The sequence below is a fragment of the Balaenoptera physalus genome (assembly GCF_965194825.1).
Source record: "Balaenoptera physalus genome assembly, chromosome: 2".
NCBI lineage: Eukaryota > Metazoa > Chordata > Mammalia > Artiodactyla > Balaenopteridae > Balaenoptera > Balaenoptera physalus.
In genome coordinates this window covers 37,263,317-37,289,335 of record NC_138883.1, presented here as the reverse complement: position 1 = coordinate 37,289,335, position 26,019 = coordinate 37,263,317, and the positions used below count along the sequence as shown (strand labels likewise).

General features: G+C 39.1%; 2 protein-coding genes across 13 annotated transcripts in view; both read left to right on the top strand.

Moving 5' to 3' along the window:
- Nucleotides 1-14,217: 14,217 nt before the first annotated feature.
- On the top strand, nt 14,218-16,723 carry HSPA2 (heat shock protein family A (Hsp70) member 2). The gene has a single exon (XM_082448343.1). It carries the CDS (start codon nt 14,451-14,453, stop codon nt 16,365-16,367), a length of 1,917 nt encoding a protein of 638 aa, XP_082304469.1. The 5' UTR covers nt 14,218-14,450; the 3' UTR covers nt 16,368-16,723.
- Nucleotides 16,724-16,848: 125 nt separating this feature from the next.
- PPP1R36 (protein phosphatase 1 regulatory subunit 36) overlaps nt 16,849-26,019 on the top strand; it is a 37,364-nt gene continuing 28,193 nt past the window's right edge. For 4 of the 12 annotated variants that reach the window (XM_082448345.1, XM_082448354.1, XM_082448349.1 and 1 more), the window contains exon 1: nt 16,849-22,051. In XM_082448345.1, coding sequence (XP_082304471.1) covers nt 21,849-22,051 — 203 coding nt within the window. In that variant the 5' untranslated portion in view covers nt 16,849-21,848. Of the gene's footprint in view, nt 22,052-22,197; nt 22,279-22,330; nt 22,486-22,898; nt 22,964-26,019 lie in introns of all 12 variants that reach the window. The other 8 variants (XM_082448347.1, XM_082448352.1, XM_082448348.1 and 5 more) reach the window with 4 other exon arrangements.

Genomic DNA, 26,019 nt, shown 5'->3' with positions numbered 1-26,019 from the left:
TAGGCAGGTTAGGTGCACTGAATCTAACCTTGAAGGTTGACATGGGCTCAAACTTGGCCTAAAAAGATTGATGAACCTAAGGAAATTCCTATAAATGAATATTTCCTATAATTGATAAAATATTATCATTTAATAATCACATTTAAAACTTATATTAAGTGTAAAACCCAATGACTTTACCCCACTTGAGAAATTAGTGGGGACAAGTCATTTTGTTTTGTGATATTAAATTTAACTATGATAGTTAATTAAAAAGGCATATCTTGTATTCATTTAAAGTAATTTAAAATATTCTGGTTTCTAAAGTGTGTTAGTTTATGAATTATTTTTGTTTATAAATAGACTTTAATAGCTTTCTAGGAATATGACATCTAAAGGAACATGATTTTTCACCTTTAAAATGACATACTTTTGGAACTTTGAGATTTGAGAAAGCTGCCATGTATATTGACAAATCTAATAAAATAAATCAATTACAAATCTGGTTGTTCTATCAGAGTGTGCAAAAAACATGTCTTGTGTTTTATACTAAGATTTGGAGAGAATGTGTAATGGCAAATTGCAGTTTATCAACATGCTTTATTTTTTTTTTCTGTAAAGGACTAAAATTTGAGAACCGTAAAATAATCACAGAACATATAAATGGAAATAGTTTATCATTTTTCAGATAAAGTAGTATTACTGTTAGTTGTTGCTGACACAGGGTCTACACGAATTACATGTGAATTAAAACACTGGCAAAACTGGCCCACCAATCAACATATCTGTTGAATAGAATGCCTTTTAATGTGAATTACTTGCATTGTAATGCCCTTCTCGTAATGAAAGGGATTTTAAATAACTCCTATATTTAAAAGTATAATTTTGTGATTATGAACAGTAATTTAACAGTATTGTTCTTTTTGTTTACATCACATTTTTAAGATATGCAAGTCATATTTTTGTATACAATTTGCATAAAAGAACAAGTTGCCAAGAGAATTGAGAGACATATTGACTAGCATAGGTTTAGTTGAAAGAGTGTGAGCGCAGAGATTTGTGGGGAAACGTTGAGGTGTTAAGTAAGAATTGAAATAGTACCGGAGCCATGCAGTATTAGAACAAGTAGAGATGGGGGAAATACACAAAAAGATAAATGAGAAATCAGGAATTTTTCAAAAAGCCATATTGTAGAAGAAGCAAGAAAATTGATTCATCTTAGTCTTGGATACAGTAGTTTATCAAGTAATTAAATCTGAAATACAACTTAAAATGAAATATGGTATATACATTACTGATAGGAACCTGATAAGAGTTCTGTAACTAACCCAGAGACCATCAGAGAGTAAAAAGAGAATATCGACTCAAAACAAATTTCCAAACTATATAGCATCTTAGCGGACATCATTTTCTTTGGGACCACTTTTTTCCATGACCCTCTTCAAAACCTCTATTGCAATGGCTTTCCCACCATTAAAGAACAGGGGTCTTTCTAAATACAACCACTCTGTAAAAAGGATTGTTTAATCCATTAGGAAAGGGGGTTTAGTTTTAGACATATACTAACAGCCAAGAATTAGCAAGCAAATATATAAACATTAAACATAATCTCTAATTTTACATAACTGAGATGTTTATAGTTTCAGAAAGCCATACCTCACGATGTGTTTTCTCCCAGTTTCATGTTACAGGACACACACACCTTTTGTTTTGTTTTGCAACTAGCTACAGCAGCACAAGCTTCTTTCAGTATAATGTACAATTTTCCTTATTAAGGCAAAGAGTTCATTTAAAGACTACTTGCCTTTTAAAACTAGGGGGAATGAAAACTATCCAACACCTCTCTCCAGCCCTGTTTCCTCTCACTTCTTTCCTCTCTCTCCTGCGGTGGAGCTACAGAGCTGTACCTACTTACTATTGCTTCTTGCCCTCCAGTGCTGTGAAGGCAATGAATCAAGGTTGTAGAAGTTGCCTCCTCCTCCTGCCTTTTAATTTATGTGATTAGGCTCCAAATCTGACAATCAAGGGGAAATCTAGATAGATACATGTGGACTCTTGTTTCTCTTTTTGTCTCACAGGTACAGTCTTGCTTAAAGGGCCTTTTCTTCTCCAACAGAAATCCTGGAGGAATGGAGTCAGTGCTTAACAAGCTCGGCACCAATTACAGTGCAGCTCAGATGTTTATAATTTTTTAGTAAACAGGATTAAGAATCTGAGAGATTAATAAAGCACAACTAAAGCAGTAGTGGATTACAACTCAGAAGTTTGTCTTAATCTCTCCCATATTTTTAAAGTAAAAATATTCAGAGAAATGACTAACGTGAGTGAAATGGTACATCGCTAATTTTTAATGTATGAAGTTTGAGTATGAAGAAAAATTAGAAAAGAGAACATAAGGATTCCAGGGGCTAGACATAAAAATTAAAGAATTAAAATAAGGACAGAGCTTTCTAGAGTAGTCAGCACCAATTAAAAGGAAAAATAATAGACTAAGTAAAAATCGTACTTAAGTACTGTAGTTGAGAACAAAAATATGAACAAGATATAAAAATTGAATAAAAAAATAAACATTTGAAGTTTTCTAGGTGAGGTGAGTAGACTGGAAGTAATTTGATAGGTTCAAACAATTTGACTAAACTAATTAGAGCTACAGAATGCCTAATGAAACATTTTATGAACATGCCAAGGATATGCATAAATATGTGAGATAATATACCAAAGTTTATATTCTAAAAAAAGTGGGAAGAGAGGCTGGTGGTGGTTGGCAACTTTCTCATTGATTAAACAATAGCTGTTCCTCTATATCACTAGTTAAGGAACTTCTGTATTTAATAGATCTCTGGAAAATTCCCCAAAGAACCAGTCTAACAGTTAAGTTAAACATAAAACTTGTCATTGTTGTTAACAAAACACTAAATTAGTACCAACCAGAAGAGAAAACCTGAGTGTGTATGTGCACGCATAGTTGAGAATAAAGCAATTTGGTATATTAATTCTAAATGGGTTTTATGAGTTAAACATTTTTTTTTGCCATTAATCTACTTTGATCAGTTCCTCATCTTTCCTCACCACCTCCACCTCCTTTGTAACATATGCTTCTCAGTGATACAAGCCTGTGCTCTGAAGGCACCTAGCACTGATAATGCCTAAGATCCCAGGGTACCAAAAGGCACTGTGGGAACATATCCTTGTGGAATGTCTCCCATCTCCTGATACCTGAGGTGCAGTAAATGGGGTGACCGGATGAATGCCAAGGAACTGAAGCAAGTAGAGTTAGATTTGGTGTTAAGAACTTGAAGCTGTGGCCCAGATTTGGAAACCTATGAACCACCCATCCCAGGGCTCTCAGTAATCCCATCATGCATTTCATTAGCACTCTTTGTACTCTTCTAAACCCTTTAGAGATTAATTTTAATTAATCCTCACAGCCTTATGAGGTAAGTATTCTACTTTTCCAGATGGGGGACTGAGGTTCAGAGACACTGAGTATTTTTCCTAAGATCACACAGAAACTAAATACTAGAGCTGGAATTTGAAACTAGGCCTATTTGATTTCTACATTCCTACTTAACCACTAAGCTACATATTCCACCTAACAAAAAGTACAAAGAAAGGCCTTTTCAGCTCAGTAACACATATGACAAAGCTCCTATGAGACTCTGTGCTCCTTGTTCATCATCTGTCATCTACTGCGCTTAGTAGGGTAGCTGGTAATAGTGGGTACCTAATGAACATGGTGAATAATGTGAAAATACATCAGTCAGAAACAAAACATTTGTATTTGAGCGGATCATTCAGAATGGTATTTTAGAAATAATTACTAAATACTCTTATGTTTTAATTTTCCTTTATTTAAACTTAAAACATTAAGTGGTATATCAGCCATTTTTCCGGGCCCATGATAGGTGCTCAACTAAAAACTAATTTGAGTTCAACTTCTATATTTCTACCTCTGTGACTTTTTGCCCCCCTGTTTTCCCTATTCCCGATCTTTATGTTTTAATCTCTCCCACCAGTCACCATTTCCTTTTATCAGTTATGAGACTGATAAGTAGACTAACTCAAATCATTTGAAAATCTTCCTGCAAAAAATCAGGATCCCAGAGTAACCAGTTTTCCTCTTTTTGCCTTAACAGATGATGTGGATAAGAAATTTTTCATTTGTTTGGCTAAAAAAACAAAACAAAATACTTAATTACCATATTGTAATTGATTAAAGTTTATAGCGCAATCTAAGTTTGTCTAAAAATAAAAGTTGGTTATTCTAGCCATTTATAATTCAATTTACCAAAAATACCTATGTATTTCTAGTGTAAACTTAACAATGTTACTTGTAAAAGAAATGAAAGATAAGTTCAGGAAACAACAGTTGTATATCCACCCTAACCTAGCAGCAAAGCTTTAAGAAATGAATAGCCTAATGGTTTAAGTGAAACAACGCCCCTCCCAATCTAATCTGATTTTAATTTCATGCATCTATTGCCTGATTTCTAAAACCTATACAATAGGTCTTACTATTACTATGTTAAGTCTACTACTTTAATGATCTCTCTACCAACTGCCAAATGTTATTTTTTTTGAAGTAAGAATAGAAGAATAAATGGTGAAGATTCCATAGATAATATTTATATAATCACTTAGGTGGCCCACTTTCATTGCCTTCTATCAAACTCAAGGACCTATTCCTTGGTAACATATGGGTAGAGTTTCATAAGACGACTAGGTGAAATTTAGCTACTTATAAATTTATATGCTGGTAAGAGGCAAAAGTGCAAGGGTTTAGAATGTTTGTGTCTCTAAATATTGGTAAATATAAATATTAACTAAATGACAATAGTGGCTTATAAATTCATGCTAATTTTGAACCAATTTAATACCACTTACATACTTACATGCACGTGCTTAGTTGACTTTAGCATTAAGAAGTTAAATCCATATAAGTTGCTCCCTTACTATATTTAGGAGAACCAAATCATTGAGGTCCATTATTAGCGGCAGAATTGTTCATCCTTTCTATCAGAATCCACCACAGATCACTAGTGGGCAGGAAGCCATTTATAATTTTACTCATCATCTTACTCATTTGCTGATAAAAAAGATGGTGTGAAGATTACAATTCAGTACTTGGCTCTGAATTAAATGTATCAATGTACTAATCACCACTGTAATAAGTAAAGATCACAGGAAACTCTAGGGCCAAAGGATGACACAAATGTAAAAGACATGATTTCATGAGTCAGGAATATTAATAATTTTATGTGAGAAAATTTGCATAACTCTGTACTTACCTATTTGAGAAAGGAATAGTTAGGTAGACAGCTTATGAAATCCCAGTTAAGCTTTATTTTAAAAGTTACTATGTTGTTTTTATTCTACTTCAACCAGTTGCTTATACCAATCAGAATCAGCAGAGCTCATTTTTAGATGACAGAAATATAAACATCCAGATTATGAAAGTCATCGTTTCTTTCAAATGCTTATGTGTTCCTTGATGTGGAAAAAAATATTTAAGAGACAATTTCTTTTTCACAAAATTAGGGCAAATCATTGCTGTGAAAAATATAATTCTACCCAGAATCACTGGGGCAGCTTAGGAATTTGAAGGAAAGTTCTTCCTCTTGTGTGTGTGTGTGTACTTTATTTTCATTTGCAGAGTGTAAAACACTTAACATTGAAGAGAAAAATGTTAGCTTGATGGCTGAAGGCATTCAGTAAAAAGAACATGAACTTGTTAGATCTACGTTTCATTCAGAGATTTGCTATTAACAAGTTCATTGTAAAATTATTTTAGTTGAAAGAAAACACTTTTTAACTGCTTCCTTCCTCCCTACTTTCCTCTACCTGGCTGCCCTCCTATCTTTCTGTTACATATTTATGAGCCCTACCCATTCTAGGTTAGCTCACGTAAGAAAAAAAAAAAAAGGTGCCCCAATAGCTGAAAAATTATATTGGTAAAAAGAACACCTTATATTTAAAGGGTACAGTGAGTTACATTGGGGAATAAATTAAATAAATCTAAGTTCTAGGATCTGTGCTTTTGTTCCCATTCTTTATTCTAGTAACAGTGTGCCGGCCTAGTGCCAAAAGTCATGAAATTCTGACCTAAGAATTATGTTGTATCTTGTAGAGCAGTCAACTTGTAATATTATTTTTCTTGAGTTTTGTCTTTTTCTGTGTGGCAGTGGTCAAATAGGGCCTTCTAAACCTCTGGAGAAGTGAGATCTGAATTTGGAGAGGACATGGGGAAGAATCAATCTTCAACAGATAATCTTTAAGTCCAGACCCAGGAATATCAGATCTGAAGTGACAGCATCTTTTCTGTCTTCTGACAAACCTCATCAACCCCAAAAGTTCCAGTTGCAAGGATCCAAGAAAACTCAGTAAAGATTACTTTGGAATCACTTTGTTGTGACAAAATTGATTCATGGTGACTCTCCTGTTATTTGTGAAAAATCAGCTAAAGAAAAGTAACTAGAATATTCATACAACATCAGTGGTTAAAGCTACACTAAAATGAAACTCTATATACTAATTATCTTCAAGAATCCCTCCTAAAAGAAAAGGGCTTGCTAGGCTACTATAAATACATTATAAAGTGAGGTAATCACATATCTGTGTAAATGCATATAATTCTAATCTTAAATGGAATTACAGTTTACATATCATGAAATGTAGTTACAAAAATTTCACCCCAAAATCTGTAGCTTAGAGTATAAATAAAAAGATGTGGGGCCTTCCCTGGTGGTCCAGTGGTTGGGACGTCACTCTCCAATGCAGGGGGGTGCAGGTTCGATCCCTGGTTGGGGAGCTAGTATCCCACATGCCTCGCGGCCAAAAACCCAAGACATAAAAACGGAAGCAATGTTGTAACAAAATTCAATAAAGACTTCAAAAAAAAAATGGTCCACATCAAAAATAATCTTAAAAAAAAAAAGATGTGGGTACAGAGAAAAAGACGTGTAAGACCAATATTTTACCAAGAAAAGATAATCTAGTTATTGCTTACTGTAATGTAACATTTGCCTTTCTTCTTTTTTCACTGTATATACCAGTCACAAACTTGATTATTAATATTAATGAGGCTCCCTTTTAAGTCTGTTACTTGAAGGAAAAACAGAAGTGGTATTATTTCAACAGTGGTATATTTTCACAAATCACAGACAACCAAGAAGAATGTATCTTAAGACACATTATTTTCTTCTCAACTTAGCAATGTAACCTAAAAAAGCAGAATAAGCTTCTGTTAAACATTTATTCTTGGTATTAATATAAAATACCATGCTTCTCAGCTTTAAAATTTCAAGATAAAATTCAACTAAGTATTGAACGAAACAATGGTTAACATGTTTAAAAATCCTTTCATGGGAAAATGAAATGTTTGATGATATTTTAACCTGAAGATAAATAGATAGATAGATAGATAGATACACATTTCTCAACCATATGAATCTTATAGCCATATTATTTCCATATTGTGAGTATATTTGTAGTTTTGGTTAACTGCATACCCAACTCAATATCATCATCATCATTATTATTATTGTTTCTTCTTCAATATCAAGATGTTATATATTTTCAGAAATGTTTATTTTGTTTTTATGCCTATGTTTTCAAATGTTTTAATAAGGAGTTGCACGAAGAGATCTAACTTAGAGTATATATCATAGCAGATGAAGAATTTAAGTCAATTAACATCTCTAGCTATAAAGTAGGATAACATGACTATTCATTCTAATAATTAGACAAACAAAAAATCAGAAAGAGTTAATTAGAATGTGATAATGGGTACGGGGTGAAAAGGGAGATGAGAAATCCACTAAAGACTTCAAATTCATATGAATTCACCTGCTTTAAGAGAAATATAACAAATAAGCTTAAAGAAGTGTTAGAGTCTAAAACAAAAACTATAGCTAGTCTTCTAGAAACATAAAGAAGCATATAGAACTGCAGACTTCTAACAAATAAATAGGAAACAGTAAAGATGAATACTATCAATAATTAAAGGTGCCAGATCAATATAGTAGAAACTCAACAGATAATTTTTGATTTACTGGTGGAATTAGATTTACAAAAGAAATATGGCTTAAATTCTGACTATACTAAACTACAAATGTAATGAATTACAGTAATTATAAGTGATATAAATGCATTCCATAATGTGATTATTTTCTGTATATTAGTATAAAATGGAGTTAATGGGTTACATAGAGAATTTTTGTTACATTTTTTTAATCCATTGCTTTACCTAATAAAATTTCCTCCTCTATGTCCAGAAGTTAAAATGTCTGTATATTACTTTTATTTATACTGTACTTTTCCAACCTGGCTCTTTTAAAAAAATTATTTGACTGAAAAGTTATCAATCCTTTTCACTCTATAATACCAAAATAATAAAGTATTTGATATAGCTAATTATGGTATTTCTGAGAAGCTTATGAAGTGCACAAAGATTTACTAAAATTCTTATTTCCAAATCCTGGTTTCTTTCAATATAGAGTGACTAGAAAAGTACTATCTCAGAGCAAACACAAACGGCAACAAATTAGGTTTCCTCATAATATAAAAATAGATAATTATTTATAAAAATCCACTGACATAGTATTTAGTTCTTTTAGAGGGTTAATCCATTTCTCAAAATAATTTATTCAGAGAAATAACTTCCTTACCAATATAGTTCATTTTGTTCATTTTCAGTTTAAGAAGTTGTTTTTCTTTTTTTTTTTTTTTATTAGCACCTTTTAATTATTATTTATTTATTTATTTGGCTGTGTTGGGTCTTCATTTCTGTGCGAGGGCTTCCTATAGTTGCGGCAAGCGGGGGCCACTCTTCATCGCGTTGCACGGGCCTCTCACTATCGTGGCCTCTCTTGTTGCGGAGCACAGGCTCCAGACGCGCAGGCTCCGTAATTGTGGCTCACGGGCCCAGTTGCTCCGTGGCATGTGGGATCTTCCCAGACCAGGGCTCGAACCCGTGTCCCCTGCATTAGCAGGCAGACTCTCAACCACTGCGCCACCAGGGAAGCCCAAGAAGTTGTTTTTCTTTTTTCAAGTGATCAGCAATGAGTTTTCTCTTCATTTCAGGTAAGTCCTTAAAGATAACTGCCATAATTTCACATAAGTAAATAAGCATTAGCAATAATGGCATGTTGAATCTTACTCTCCACTTGTAAGACAACAGCTTCACTTCTTTCAGATTATTTCAGACTATTCCACAAGAGTCTGTCCTCGAGATTAGCACTCTACAAAACTGAAGAAGGTACAGTTTGTCTGCTATTGCACAGATTCACTTCTTTTCTGGAAAAGCCTCTCTTCCAGGTTTGGGACACTTAGCCTTCCATACAAGGCATGGTAGTGTCCTACCCCAGGCTACTGTGTATCTACAGTTCAATTAGAACTTTTAAAGACTGAGTTTTTTAAGACTCAAAGAAACAGATGGTGAAATTTTTCCTAGAGTGACAAGTGACTGGAGAAATGTTTTGGGACGAGGTACATCCGAAGAATTATAAAATTGTAGTATTTATAGAGATCTTAAATATAACAGTTGAACTCCAGTTTGCTGATAGGTCCTCAAATTATAGGCTGCTACTGACTCCACCTTCTCTTCAGGCCAACATTACCTCTTCAAAACAATCCACAACCTTTATGAAGGTTGTGCCTGGGTAGGGATTGAGAGGGTTCCAGAAAATCTGTAAATTTTTTTCCTAGTAATTCTGGAAAAAATGTATTCTTGCTCACTTAGTCTCCTTAGGGCAGGCCTGACTACCCAAGCACACAGTTTTAGACCTCATCTTATTCATCTTTGTATCTCTAGGTACAAATATTTTCAGATGTGAATTTGTTTCAACTTTTGGTCTCTGCAGTATTATTTAGTTCAGAAATGTAAGAGGTAGGCAGAGAACCTTCCTCTTATACAGGAAAAAACAAGTTATTGTTTCCAGTTTTTTTTTGTTAAATAATATGCCTCAGGTCACTTTTAATAAACATTGAGCTAGTAAATTACTACTGTTTTCCAGGTACTCTTCTGGGTTTGGGGAATTAATCAGAGAAAATTTGATACCTATTAAAGCTCTTGTTTTTTCTAGACTGTATAAAATCTCAGTCCTTGGATTTTAAAAATATTTTGAAACATCCTACTATTTATAATCTGTCAGATTACACCTGTTGAAAATCAGTAGTAATTTCTATGTAAATAGTAGGATCAGAAAACTTTCAGTTGAATGTTAATAGTCAAGCTTTAAAAATCAATTGTAAAAGTACAAGAAAATTTAGAAAAATTACTGATAATCCTACCCTCTAAAATAACCATTTTTATGCAGTTTTCATATATATGATTATCCTACATATAGGATAAGAATATACAAAAGCCTTGTATCTTATTTTTCCCCTTAATTATACCAAGAACATTTTCCCATGTCATTAAAAATCTTGTAAACAATTTTTAGGGCTACATAATAATCCATGACTATAATTCAAAACATCATTTTCTCATTGTCAGATATTTAAGCCATTTCTCTTTTACCATTGTTATCATAAATAATATACCTGCATGTTTTATTATTTCCTTAGGCTAAATCCCCCAGAGTAACGCTAAATGAAGGGTATGATCATACTTAAGGTAAAGAAAAAATAGTCACATTGCCCTCCAGAAAGATTGTACTAATTTATTATATTCCCACCAGTAGGGTTTACCTGTTTTGCCGCACCATTACTGGCATTGATGAATTTCACTGGATCATAAATTTGCTAATTTGACCATTTTTAATGGGCTACATGTTTAATGCATTATGAGCCACAATCATCAAGTAGAAAAGAACATTTTAAAAAAATCAATACAAATAAGGAAAAATATAAAAACTCCAAGAATGGTAAGTATATGATAATGTTCTAGGATCGCAAAAGTTTATTTCATAGGAAATAAAAATGCAAATATTGTGTCTTTTTGGGAAAAGCTCAGGATGCTATTTAAAGCATGAAACTTATGAAATATCAATTTACTAGGTGAAAAGTTAGAGCAGAAAAAATACATATACCTAATGAAAATACAGATAAAATTGCTACTCTGGTTTCAGAAAGCTGTGTTAAAGATGAATGTGGGACTTCCCTGGTGGCGCAGTGGTTGAGAATCTGCCTGCCAATGCAGGGGACACGGGTTCGAGCCCTGGTCTGGTAAGATCCCACATGCCGCGGAGCAACTGGGCCTGTGAGCCACAACTACTGAGCCTGCGCGTCTGGAGCCTGTGCTCCGCAACAAGAGAGGCCGCGATAGTGACAGGCCCGCGCACCGCGATGAAGAGTGGCCCCCGCTTGCCACAACTAGAGAAAGCCCTCGTACAGAAACGAAGACCCAACACAGCCAAAAATAAAATTAATTAATTAATTAATTAAAATACTTAAAAAAAAAAAAACTGTTAAGTCTCAAAACCACACTGTACCATGCAAGAATAATCCAAGAGATATTAGAATATTAAAAAAGGCATTTAAAAAAAAAAAAAAATCCGCCTGCCAATGCAGGAGACACGGGTTCAAGCCCTGGTCCGGGAAGATCCCACGTGCCACAGAGCAACTAAGCACGTGTGTCACAACTACTGGACACGGAGCCTGTGCTCTAGAGCCTGTGAGCCACAACTACTGAGCCCACGTGCCACAACTACTGAAGCCCACGCACCTAGAGCCCGTGCTCCGCAACAAGACAAGCCACTGCAATGAGAAGCCCGCGCACCGCAACGAAGACCCGATGCAGCCAAAAATAAATAAACTTAATTAAAAAAAATGATGAATGTGGTAGTTAGATTGCAAGATTTATTTGCAATAACTGTGCATAGAGGACATAGTTACTATACAAAAGAACCTCTCCCTTCTGAAGCTGTAATTTTAGTGTTTGCGTGTAAGAACTGGCATGTCTGCTTTTTTGCAATCTTGCTTTGCTTGAGGTAAGTGTGTGAGGACTGTCTGAACACAAGAGATCTGAAGAGATTGTGTTTCTCACAATTCTCTTCTGCTTTCAGTTGTAGTTGGGACCCTGTCCCTAAATCACATCATATCATTAGTTCTACAAAGAATTTGTATTGCTCTCCAGCCCACTAATTCCCTCCGCTCCCTTTTTTAACTACACAAAAGACAAGAATTTCTAAGACTAAAATCAAGAAATCTGTACTCACAATTTAAGGCAACTTCAATAGAAACTTTTTGGTTTGATCTTTGTTTTCCTAATTAAAAAAAAAAGTTTTCCTGGTTCAAATTTTTTCCTTAACTTCTTTTGTGGAAAAAGAGATGTGAATTGTGAAATGAGATTAACAAATTAATAGTAGATGTGTTTTTAAAAATTGGAAATTACATACACAACTAGATAAAAGAAACTTAAATGTCCATTGATTGACTTAATTGGATTCTGTCAACATTACTTTTTGGTCACAGATAACTTTTGTGTCTCTCAGACAAAAACTTTTCTCCAGCACTGTCCCAAACAACTTTGATATTAACTATACATTAGCCTCCTTCAAAGGAGTTTCCCCTTCCCACAGCCTCAGGAAAAAGATCACGGCATATAAAGCTCTTAAATGTATCTTGTCCTCCTGAAGAGACTGTTTCTGGTTCGTATCCCTCCCCACGTAGGGACACTAATCTTCCGCACTGAACTTGTAGTTGCCGCCAGCACATGCCGCTCTCATCTTTGCCCATGCTACAACCCATGCAAAGAATGGCAAAAGTTAAAACCTGGCTCAGGCACGTCACCTCTTCCAGGAAGCCCTCAGGAACATACTTTACCCTGTCTGGATGTGCCCCCGCCTCTGTGTTCCCTATAGCACTTCTCTCGAATTATTTTTATCTCTTTATTGGGCTCTCAACCTCATAAAGACAGATTATTTTTGCATTTATCTTTTTACCTCACATCCTGGGACTTCTTAAAGCTAACTGAATTACTGTCTCCAGCTCCCCCACATAATGTGAAGGGTTATCGCTGTTTTGTTACTGTCCTCCTTCCGGAGCCCATTTATAGGAGCCTGCTTCTACCACCTATCACTTGGTGCCAGACAATACCTCCAGACCTACTCCCATATATTCCTCTTAAACGTTATAGAATAAGTTGCGCTCCTTTTCACCTACCTTCTCTGAGAGTTTACGCCTCTAGTGTAACTTCAGCATAGCTAAAGAAAATAATCTCACTCAGTTGAGCTCATTCATAAACATAACTCAGTCATAAACATGATCGCGCGTGCTTAACCTGGGGTTGAGAGAATCGTGAGAGGCGTTGAGACTGGGTTATTTTATGGTACTTCAAAGTGTGGGTTTTGACTATAGACTTCCTCGTGAAGAACTCAAAGCGGCGGATAAAGCACTTGAAACGGAAAATAAGGAAAGCAGTGGAGAGAACAGGGAGGTGAAACTAGGAAGCTTAAAGTGGCAGGACAAGCTGGGAAAACGGAAAGCGAGGTCGAGAAAGTTTACAAACACTCTTGGGAAGACGAGTCGCAACCACTCCCGTCTCCCACTCTGCAGGCCGCCTCGCGCGCGGCGCGGAAAAACGGTCAGCCTCTCCGGGCGCTCTCCCGGGCTTCTGCTGTCCCCGCCCGCCAGGCAGTTTTCATCCAGCGCTCACACTCACTGAGACGCTGCGAAGCACGCAAAATTAAATTCCAGGAAGCCGACGGCCCATCCTAGGAACTTCCGCGTCATTTCTCTTTGTCTCCCCCCCCCCCACCCCCGCTCCTCCCCGGGGGCAGGAGCCGCCCTCACGCCCAGGCCAAGCCAAGCCAACGCCCACGCGCCGGCGTTAGAAAAATGCCCGCTCTGGCCTTAGTTCCTCCTGGTCACCAACTCAGAATAAATTGCCCCGCCCCTACGAGCTAGGTTGGTGGACACACTAGGAACTGGACAGCATTTCAGGCCTTAAGAACTGAGCGAAGGGCCAAGGTAGCTCCCCTCTCTGCGCTCCCCTTCCGCGCCTCCTCCCGGCGCCACGCCCCAGCACTTCCTTCCCCACCCTACTTGGGAGTCCGCGCTGCTTATTGGCCGCGTTTCCTGCCAATCCAACGGACGTCGACGAATCCCGCCTTAGGAAAGGCGAAGATCGCGAAAAGGCGTGGGGCGCGAACCTAAAGCCCCCGAGCCGCAGGTTGCTAGTGAGCCTCGGAGGCAACTGGCCGCCTGGGGCGCGTGGGCGGGGCCTCACTTGCATAACGTCCTCCCTTCGCGTCCTCCCGCGGGCCGTAGTCCCGCCCCTCACCCAACTAGAAATCTGTTGGGCCGCAGGCGGGTCACTCCGGCCCAAGCAAGCCTGTGGCGGGCGGTCCCGAGAGCGGATTGGCTCTGAAGGCGGCAGGGAGGCGACTATAAGAGTGGGGAGCCGAGCGAAGGGAGAGGCATACGGTGGTTGCGCTCGCGGTGCTTGGTGCGAGGCGACCGTTAGTTGAGGCCGCGGATTTTCTGCCCTTGGTGTTGTCGTCTAACGTCGCTTGCCTGTCTCAGTCAGGATGTCTGCCCGCGGCCCGGCTATCGGCATCGACCTGGGCACCACCTACTCGTGCGTGGGGGTCTTCCAACATGGTAAGGTGGAGATCATTGCCAACGACCAGGGCAACCGCACCACCCCTAGCTACGTGGCCTTCACCGACAGCGAGCGCCTTATCGGGGACGCCGCCAAGAACCAGGTGGCCATGAACCCCACCAACACCATCTTCGATGCCAAGAGGCTGATCGGTCGGAAGTTCGAGGACGCCACAGTGCAGTCGGACATGAAGCATTGGCCATTCCGGGTGGTGAGCGAGGGAGGGAAGCCCAAAGTGCAGGTGGAGTACAAGGGAGAGATCAAGACCTTCTTTCCGGAGGAGATCTCCTCCATGGTCCTCACTAAGATGAAGGAGATCGCCGAAGCCTACCTGGGGGGCAAGGTGCAGAGCGCGGTCATCACCGTCCCGGCCTATTTCAATGACTCTCAGCGCCAGGCCACCAAGGACGCGGGCACCATTACGGGCCTCAACGTGCTGCGCATTATCAACGAGCCCACGGCGGCGGCCATCGCCTACGGCCTGGACAAGAAGGGCTCCGCGGGCGGCGAGAAGAACGTGCTCATCTTCGACCTGGGCGGCGGCACCTTCGACGTGTCCATCCTGACCATCGAGGACGGCATCTTCGAGGTAAAGTCCACGGCTGGCGACACCCACCTGGGCGGTGAGGACTTCGATAACCGCATGGTGAGCCACCTGGCGGAGGAGTTCAAGCGCAAGTACAAGAAGGACATTACACCCAACAAGCGCGCAGTGCGGCGGCTCCGCACCGCCTGCGAGCGAGCCAAGCGCACCCTGAGCTCGTCCACTCAGGCGAGCGTCGAGATCGACTCGCTCTACGAGGGCGTGGATTTCTACACGTCCATCACCCGCGCCCGCTTCGAGGAGCTTAACGCCGACCTGTTCCGCGGGACCCTCGAGCCGGTGGAGAAGGCACTGCGCGACGCCAAGCTGGACAAGGGCCAGATCCAGGAGATCGTGCTGGTGGGCGGCTCCACTCGCATCCCCAAGATCCAGAAGCTGCTGCAGGATTTCTTCAATGGCAAGGAGCTGAACAAGAGCATCAACCCTGACGAGGCGGTGGCCTACGGAGCCGCGGTGCAGGCGGCCATTCTCATCGGGGACAAGTCAGAGAACGTGCAGGACCTGCTGCTACTCGACGTGACCCCGTTGTCGCTGGGCATTGAGACGGCTGGCGGCGTCATGACTCCACTCATCAAAAGGAACACCACGATCCCCACCAAGCAGACACAGACCTTCACCACCTACTCAGACAACCAGAGCAGCGTGCTGGTGCAGGTGTACGAGGGCGAACGGGCCATGACGAAGGACAATAACCTGCTGGGCAAGTTCGACCTGACCGGGATTCCCCCGGCGCCCCGCGGGGTGCCCCAGATCGAGGTCACCTTCGACATCGACGCCAATGGCATCCTCAACGTCACCGCCGCCGACAAGAGCACCGGTAAAGAAAACAAAATCACCATTACCAACGACAAGGGTCGTCTGAGCAAGGACGACATTGACCGGATGGTGCAGGAGGCGGAGCGGTACAAGTCGGAAGATGAGGCCAATCGCGACCGAGTGGCCGCCAAAAACGCCGTGGAGTCCTATACCTACAACATCAAGCAGACGGTGGAAGACGAGAAACTGAGGGGCAAGATTAGCGAACAAGACAGAAGCAAGATCCTCGACAAGTGTCAGGAGGTGATCAACTGGCTCGACCGAAACCAGATGGCGGAAAAAGATGAGTATGAACACAAGCAGAAAGAGCTCGAAAGAGTTTGCAACCCCATCATCAGCAAACTTTACCAAGGTGGCCCTGGCGGCGGCGGCAGCGGTGGTTCAGGAGCCTCCGGGGGACCGACCATCGAGGAAGTGGACTAAACTTGGACTCGAGTCAGCGTAAACCTCTTTTCCTTTCTCTCTTTTTCCTTTTGTTTTTGATTCTTCTTTGAAATGTCCTTGTGCCAAGTATGAAATCTATTGTTGGAAGTGTTTAGCCCGGTGTATGCTTATGAAAGGAAAGGTGCAACAACTTAGTTTAATTATAAAAGGTTAGTTCTAAAGTTTGGCTTTTAGAAACATTATTTGAGGTTTGTCTTTAATGTATTTTGCGTATTTGCTGACTTGAGCGTTTTTGGTTAGCTTAGTTTGTACATGGAGTTTTGAGATGGGAAACCTGAAGTTTGCACACATGTTCTGTGGAAGCTTGGTAACAATAAAATATACAGAAGCTTGAATTGTTTATTTTTATGTACTACTTTAAGAGGAAAGTGAACATTGCAGTAATGTTAAGGGCAGGCATACTTTTTGCAAACAAATGCATAAATACAAATTTAAAAGTAAAGCTGAAATTGATCTAAAAATTATTGTGTTGGAGTTTTCAATTTTCCCTTCTTACTGTTTTACCCATGTTGGTCTTTAACTAAGATATTAGTATAAGATGAAATTTATCTAACTCAGTCTTGCCTAATTTTCTGATGAGGTTCCTGCTTTGAATTACCAGCAACTTAAGGGGAAAAGATCTGGGTAAACGTTTTCCCCCCTTTTAATACAGAAACCAGAGTGGGGTCTGACAGTATGCCCAAACTCCTAAGGCTTGACTTAAGTATTCAAGTGAAAATCCACCTGAATATTCCAACAGAATACAAGGTATGTTCCAGGGTTAAGTACAGAATGATTCTTTCTCTAAACAAAAGCTGGGGCAGGTGTTGTCTTCTGATAATAGCCCAACATAGTATGAAACAAGTTGCTTTCTGCAACATACAGGTGCCTGAAACAAGATCCAGCAGGCAAACGTTAAAGCCACTTAATACTGACTCCAAATTTAGTCAAATTTGTTAACTTTAATTTTCTAGTAAAACAGCTCAACTTCTGGGCTTATGGCAAATTCAAGAAGAATATGTTTTCAGCAGTTAAATTACTTGCAGGTTAGAGGAAGATAATATAGTTTTTTCTTCTGATTTGAGAATCATAATGCCTTTTCAATACCTGCCTTAAATCACTAGAATATATTTCTGTTTTAGAAGACAAACTGCAAGATAGTCCTGTATTTCGTCAATATACAACTTGTCCATTTTCCAGTATTTCCGATTTGAGATTGTTACAGATAGGAATATTACAATCCTTTGAGATCCACTATCCTGGGCTTAAGCTTTAAAATCCATATCCTTAGGAGAGGAGGGGTTCATATTTTAGTGGAATGACACATCTGCTTTGTTCTGATTGATTCTCTTTAAGGAGAATGTGGAAGAAATTCAGTAAAAGCTGATTGGAAAATGCATAGTTAACCTAATGTTTTCACCATACAGACATTTTAATATCTTCTTCCGAGTGATGTAGATTTGCTTCATGTTGCTCATAACAGTGACTTATAGAAGCTAATTTTAAATTTAGTAGTGGACATTTCCATATCATGCAGAGATTAATTTTTGAAATAATATAAAAACGAGAGAACAAAGCAGCCTAAAAATATTGAGCTTTAGTAATGATCCTCTCACAGAAGAGCTGACTCTGTACGTATACTTTTTTTCTTTTTTAGCAGGTCTCATTTGGGTGGGGTGGGGAGATAAAAAGGCAGTTGTGAAATTGCTTCAGAATAAACATTTTTAAAAATGTAGTTGCTCTTTACACTCTGAAAGCTGGACATAACTTGGGTTTTTCAGTGCTCATGCCAGGGTGGAAAGTTTTCAGCAAGGAGGCGTTAAGGGTGTTTCATTGACTGCAGATAGCATCGTATAAATATTTGACAAACTACCTCGGTACTAACAGAATCAGGTGATTAGTAGCCTTAGAGTGACGTTTAATATGAGTTTTTACCAAGATAACACACATTCTTAACCTTTTATTAGTCCTTTATTGAAAGTGTTTATCCCTTGCTTTACCTTCAAAGTATATAAAGTATAATGGAGTCTTTCTGTAAGTGCAATTTGTTATTAGTATGACTCATTTTAGACCTCATTTTGGGAGAGATTAGTTTTTAAAGTATCAGAAAAATGACCAATGGTAGTCTCTTTGGCCTGGCCTCTGGTAACCTGCTGTAACACTAACATCAATCTATGTAGATACTTCATTTTCCATTATTTTGAAAAGTAATTTGTAAAAGTCCTAGCCTCGAGTGTTTTTAATTGTGTCTTCTCAAATTTACCTAGATCTGAACATTGCTAAGATAAAGCCACTGAAGTAGCCATTCAGTGTTTCCAGGGGTCAGTTGAAACTGGTAACTCGATAACTCCTGGGAACTCCTTAGCAGATGTTAGATCAGCTGTAGTCAAATGATAATGGAAAAAGTACTTGAGCTTAGGATGAGGCTAAATTACAGTTTAAGGAATAATTAGCATCACTTGAACTTGAAAGTAGTGTTATGCTAGGGACTAGTTGTCATGACTAAAGCTAATGTGATACATATAGAATGCTAAGGGATTGAAAAAGTACATTTATCAGAATGGGGACTTAATTTCTTCTTATCTGAATGTCTGATTAACAAAATGGCTGTTTTGAGGCAATGAATCTAGACTCCTGTCAAAATAAGGCATAGCAGGTTGTTTACAGTGTTTCAGATGTATGAAATTTCAAAACAAGCTTACCCTAAATTTTTTATCATATTAATTTGATATGTGTAATGGAAATGCATGCACTTGACTTGTGTATTAGGAGATATTAGTGCTCTTTACATCTTTAAATTTAGCATGCATGATAGGATATTTAATGTATCACCTATTCAATATGTCAAGGAGAGCTAAGAATTTCTTTATCCTATGTACAATTTTAAACATGAATATAACCTGGCTATCTAGATTAAATCAAAAGATTTCTTTTTATGAAGCTCAAATACTGGGCCCATGATAAGGTATTCACCTACTTTAAGTTGAATGTAGTTTATAAAAGTTGTATTTTGGGGTATATTTCCCTTGCTTTTGAACACTGGAATTGAAATTTTAAAGTATCTCAGATCCATATGTCACAAGACAATTGCTAAGGGAATACATATATTTAGGTTAAGGAACAACAGGAATATTCAATTGCTTCTGTATAATGTGTAAGTAGGTATGAGAAAACTGTTGTACAGAACTATCCTTAAGCATTAAAATTAGATACAGAATTTAAATCCTTGAAGAAAAATTATGGATCTTTAGAGAAAGAGCCAAGTTTTTACTCTTGATATAGCTCTTGGGATGGAAATATTTTAGGGTATATGTATTTCTAAAATTTAATAGAGTAATACTTAATGTTGAAATGTCTTTCTCTTAGAACAAATGAAGTCATAGGCTCTTTCCCTCCACCCCTTTAAGTATAGATCGGGATGTTTGTGAATTGAAGATTGGGGAAATAAGCAATCAAAAATGGAGTTGCTAATTCAAATACTGGCATTGCTGTTTTCTTACATGTTCGTTTTAAAAGTAGAATTATAACACTTTGAAAATCTGTCCATTATGACTTTTTCATAGTAAAAGCATGCATTATATCCAGTTAATATCTTGGGCCTAAAATTTGAGACCAGCAACTTAGTTCTATGTCATATGCTCTGAGTTCTTTGACCTTGAGATATTTATCTTAACTAGGCAAAAAAAAAAAAAACTTTCCCTCACAGGACACTTGAAATTATTAAATAGTTTAGATGGCACCTTTATCCCTACTTTATAGCATCGTGAATTGTTTGGTTTTTTTTTTTAAAGAAAATTATATTTCCATTTTAGGTTGTGAGTTTCTCATGCCATTTAACAAAAAATCTAACTGGTGAAAAATCTAACCTAAGAAATGAGTGGGTCACTTTTAAAATAATGATTTAGAGCCATAAAAACAATTGTTTTATTCCCTCTTTTGTTAGGGCCTAGTGATACAGAAATATAAGATGGTTCCTTAAGAGTTATCGAGGCTTTCCTTTAAATATTATGTCCCTCTACCACATGTGACGTAACTTGTCATGTAACTTCTCTGTAGGTCATTGTTCTGGGTTCTCAACGCTTTTATTTTTACCTTAGTTTTGTATTTTAGACAGCCTAAAGTTAAACATGGTAAGGTAGAAAAGATCTTTGGTTTTCTATTAGCATTTCTTCACTCATTGAGATAACTGAAGAGGTTGCCTGGAAGTGTTGGGAACGGGTACCATCCAGAGTCCTTGGTCTCTCTCAGTCCTTTTTGGAGCTTCAACTCATTATTTCTCCTCTTCCCACCCAAAGTTAAATACCCTGCTTGGAGAAAAGCTTTTGGTGATTGGGATATTTTGCTAAATTCTTTTTAAGTGAGTCATCTTGTAATAAGCCAGCCTCTAAGGCTACAGCCTGAAAGCAGCACTGCCAGCGTACAGGTGGGTTTCCTTATATCTGAGCCAACCAGAACAGCTGCCAGCAGTGGACTCAAGTGAGTGGAACATGAATCTAGGTGATTACAATTTTATACCACTGTGACCAGTGATTGTGTGTTACCAAGTAGTGAGACTGGGAGGGTTGGGGGAAGGGGAAGCAGTGGGATATCTATTGCTATGTTTTTAAAGTTTATGTGAGTATACAATCACTATTTACTAACCATCTCTTTAACGCTAAGTAAGCTGTGGGGATAAAACAAAAGCAGAATATGTTAGGCGTTCCCAGTCATGTAGTGTCATCTAGCATTGCTTACATCAGTGATGGAAGGAAAAAAATACCAAACAATCTGCATATCAACTCAGTTGCAAGAAGAAATTGCTGGACACATGATTTGAAAAGTGTAAATACAGAAATATCAGTTGAAAACCGATTGATACAAAGCAAGTTTCTCTGCTTTGAGAGACACTAATTTTGAGTACTTATTCAGGGTGATGCTTTACACACATTACTCCTTAAAGAGCCTCATAAACCCCTCATTTGGATATCTTCAAATGGGTTCCACATCTAGTTATGCAGCAGAACCCAGTTTTGAAAACCTTATTTCCTCCCTTGCTCCCCTCCTGCCACGCCCCGCCCTAAATTAACCTAGTCCCAACCTGTATGTTTTATATTTTACTTTATTTGTTTTTATTTTTTTAACCTGGATTTGAACTTCATTTAGTGCTATTAAACTTTGGAACAAAGGGGAAGCTTCCCTAAGGAACCGAAGACCTTTTGGCTAAGATCAAGTGTAGTATCTGTTCTTATTAGTTTAATATCTGATACATCTTCTATCTGAGAATAACATATTAAGTGGATTTTTGGAGCAGGGAGTTGGAATAGGAACTTGCTCTGTCTACTCCAAAAAAAAAAAAAAAAAGTTATTCTAATTAAAAACAAAAAACCAGTGATGTGGTTGACTTCTCGGTGGGAAGGTACGAAGAACTGACCTCTAAAGAAGGAACCCCGGGGCAGCTTTGCTGTGAGACGCTAAGGAGCCACAGCAGCCAAAGGTGTCAGCATGGGCGGCAGCGACACCCGCCCGCCACCGCCGCGGAGGAAGCAGGGTCCCGCCCCCGCCCAGCGTCGGCGGGGTTTCTCGGCGCTCACGGGCAGTTGCCTCCGCGAAGGTCGGTCTAATGCGGCCAGCGGGAGACCACGTATGGTGTGCCCGAGTTTTATTCGAGGAGGCGGCGGTTGGACTCGCAGGCCGACTAGCCGGATGTAAGTGCACCTGGGCCGCCCCCAGCCCGCGGCGGGTGGAAGGCCGACCCCCGCCCGCCCGCCCGCGGCGCCCGATTGGGGCTCGGTGGCGGTGCAGCGACGCCCTCCATTCCCTCGGCCAAGGCCCTGCTCTCCGCCCTCCCCAGGCGGGGGCGCCGCCTTAGCCCGGGGCGAGGCTCACTCGAGGAGACCTGGCCTTAGTTGTCTACAAAACCCAAACGATGGAGGTGTGTTCGGCAAACGGTCAGAATTGAATTCCGGCTCCCCACCCCCCCACAGATATCTAGGTATAGGGAAGTTCCACCGCACCATCTCTAATTGGTTGGCTGAAAAATAAATAGCCGTCCTGCGGAGGAAGCAGTCCTGCTCTGGGTGGGATCCCGAGAAGAGAGGCTGGAGGCTGGTAGCTACCACGGCTTGGAGAGGATAACCTGGTACTTCGCCCGCTTCCTCCGAAGTGTGGGGTCAGGGTTCGAGCCGCTGTGTAACTCCTCTGAAAGACTGGGGCTGCCTTGGGCACAAGTTTATTGTGGGCTGTCCCAGTTAATCAGTAAATTGCTATGGTGAGGTGACGCAGGCTCCTAGCCTTCCTCTCTTCTTTCCCTTCCTTCCTTTCTCCCCTACTTTCCTCCCTTCCTTCCTTTCTAGTGAAACTACACCCAGAAACAATCGAAAAAGATAAAATCCTGGCTTCAAGTTAAAAAAAGCACAACAGTTTAAGACTCTACATCTTTATTGAATAGAGTTAAATAGCAACTAGTGAGAATTATTGTTAAAAGTTCATTGTGACATGTGGATTGTAAATTGAACCTTTAATTATTTTTGCTGCAATCATTTCATTTTACAGCAGTTGGGATTACGATTAGGGATGTGGTACTGGAAAGATGAAACCAGAACTCTTGAATTCAGAAGGTAAATTTTAACAAAACTTTATTATAGATTTTATGAAAATTACGTGTGTTTGGGATAAAAAAATTCAAGCGGTACAGAAGAGTATAAAGAATAAAATAAATATCTGCTGCAATCGCAGCATCTAGAGATAACCATTTTGGCAGCCTTCCTGATATCCCTTTCTGATGACATTTATCAGCTGCTCCTATGTACCAGATACTGTGCTAATCAGTTTACCAACCCTTTGAAACAGCTGCGTGTTAATCCACTTTTACAGATGAAGAAACTGATGTCAAAGGGTTAAGAAGTTTGAAGGAAACTAAGTGACTTGGCCAAATCACACAGCTCAGAGGTGATTAAGATGTTTTAAATCTAGGTCTACTTGGTTAACAGTCCATATTCTTAACTAATTTATAAAATTGCCTTTTTGAGTTATAGAAATAGAGTTTTACATTAATGGGACCATATATTATACCTGCTGCAGTAGACTGTAAATTTTACAAGGTAAAATTATTAGGTTAGAAAAACTAATTTTGGACTTCCCTGGTGGCGCAGTGGTTAAGAATCTGCCTGCCAGTGCAGGGGACACGGGTTCGATCCCTGGTCCGGGAAGATCCCACATGCCGTGGAGCAACTAAGTCTGTGCGCCACAACTACTGAGCCTGCACTCTAGAGCCCGCGAGCTACAACTACTGAACCCATGTGCCGCAACTACTGAAGCCCACATGCCTAGAGCCCGTGCTCCACAACAAGAGAAGCCACCACAATGAGAAGCCCGCGCACCGCAACGAAGAGTAGCCCCCGCTCGCCGCAACTAGAGAGAAAGCCCGTGCGCAGCAACGAAGACCCAATGCAGCCAAAAATAAAATAAATAATAAAGTAAAAATTAAAAAAAAAAGAAAAACTAATTTTAATTCTCCATTGAGAAAATACTGACTCTATTAAAAGTGTATCACTAAACTAACAAAACTAGCCACTATCTGCTGTGCACCTATTATATCGCAGACATTTGCATATTTTTCTGAGTCTTAAAACAGCCATGGAAAGCGAGCACTAATATCTCCATTTCATAGATGAAGAAACAAGGCTCGGGGAGATTAAGCCACTGAACCAAAGTCATCCAGCCAGTAAATAGCAGAACTGACATTTTGAACCAAGGTTTACCCAAGTCCTTTCCACTTTATACACTGTCTCCCTCTGATAGACTGCAAGCCCTCAATGGCAGGAACTGTCTTAGTCATCTTCATGTCCCTGGAGCCATCTGCAGAACTTCACAGAGTAGGCACTCACCAAATGTTTATTGAACAAGTACAATCAACCAACTAGATTCAAGCAGAGGAAGACTAGAGGCACAGGGCCCATTAGAAGGCTAATTGTAGGAGGATTATAAATAGTTATCCAGGTAAGAAACAGAGTCAGAGAGAGAAGGACTAAGAAATATGCAAGAGATGAAATTGACAGGATGTTTGGATAGAATTGATTGATACCATATAGTGCCTGAAATGGCTCCCAGGTGTCTGGCTTGGGTGATTGGTTGGCTGGGATTGCCCTTCCCCCATATACAGAATAAAAGAGGCAAAACTGGTGATGTGTTTTAGGTTGCTATGACGTGGACACATCTCTTAGGCTGTTGGTCAAATGGGGCTGGAGGTCAGAAAAGGAGTTGGCTGTGCAGATGTAATTTATAGTTACATTATAAATATAATTAAATATTTAATAGCAATTAAACATGAATAAAGGCTAACCATTATATTAAAGTCAAAATCAAAAGTTTACATTTCATGGAATATTTATTTCAGTGTTTGAGTAATCTGTCATTTCCACAGCAGTGATTTCAATTTTTCTTCTCAGATATGTCACAGAAGATTCAGTCGAGTAGCTCCTGAAACATCATACTTAGTGAATGTGAGATAGTGACAAAGACAGCAAGATAGCTCTGAGATTAGACAGACAGGATAATCACAGGAGTCAAAATATACACGGTAAAGCACAAGAAAATGTGGGTGTAAATTTTCAGTGCCAGTATTTTCTTTTCTCAGTCTTCATATATATATAAAGGCCATCTCAATCCTCTCTTCTTATGATAAAAATTGCACCATACTTTTTACTTACTGATCTTCTTTATAAATGAAGTTATTTTGTAGTATTTTTCAAACTAATTTTTCAGTGCTAATCTAATAATAACCCACCCCAAGTGGCACTTTTTCCTGTATGATCCTACTAACGAATTTATAGGTATCAGTTTCACACTGACTTTATTATTCATAAAACATTCATATTCATAAACTAAAGTTTCTTTTGGTTCGTTACCAAATTATTCTTTAAAATGGCTTGATTGATTTCCCATGTATATTCCCCACTTGATTTTGGAGAATATCATGGGATGGTATGATTTAAAAGGTAGATTGTGTGACATAATGTTGAATGAAAAAGGCCAGACACAAAAATGTAAATATTGTATGATTTTATTTATATAAAAGTTTACAGTAACAGACAAAAGAAAAGAACTGTATTGATAGAGGTCAGAATAGTGGTTACTTTTTGCAGGTTATCAACTGGTAGGGGAAAGTACAAGAGAACCTTCTGAGGTGCTGGAAATGGACTATATATTGATTTGGGTGGTGGTTACATGGGTATATACATAGCAGAAAATTCATCAAGCTGTCCACTTAAGGTTTATGTGCTTTACTGCATAAATGGAAGCTATACCTCAATTTAAACCGTGTAAAAATAAAACCCCCCAAACACCAGACTGTGTCAAGTACACAAATTGGGTGCAGTTAAAGATGGGGAAAGGAGTACCATGAAGAATAGATGGGGGCAACCCTTTCATGGTGGAGCTGCTTTGTGTTTAAGCAACTCAGTGTGTCAAACCTGAGTATTAGGATTACCTTGGGAGTCCAGCTGCTAGGGGTGATGCTAAGGAAAAGGAAAGCAGACTTTTGTATGTTTTAGGCCAAAGTTAATGTTTGGCTTTGTTGGAAATGTAGATACTGATTCCCTTTTAAAGTCTAAGCATGTCCCATCACACACTAAAACGTAGGTTTGAAGTCAGAGAGGACTCATGAGCTGGAACA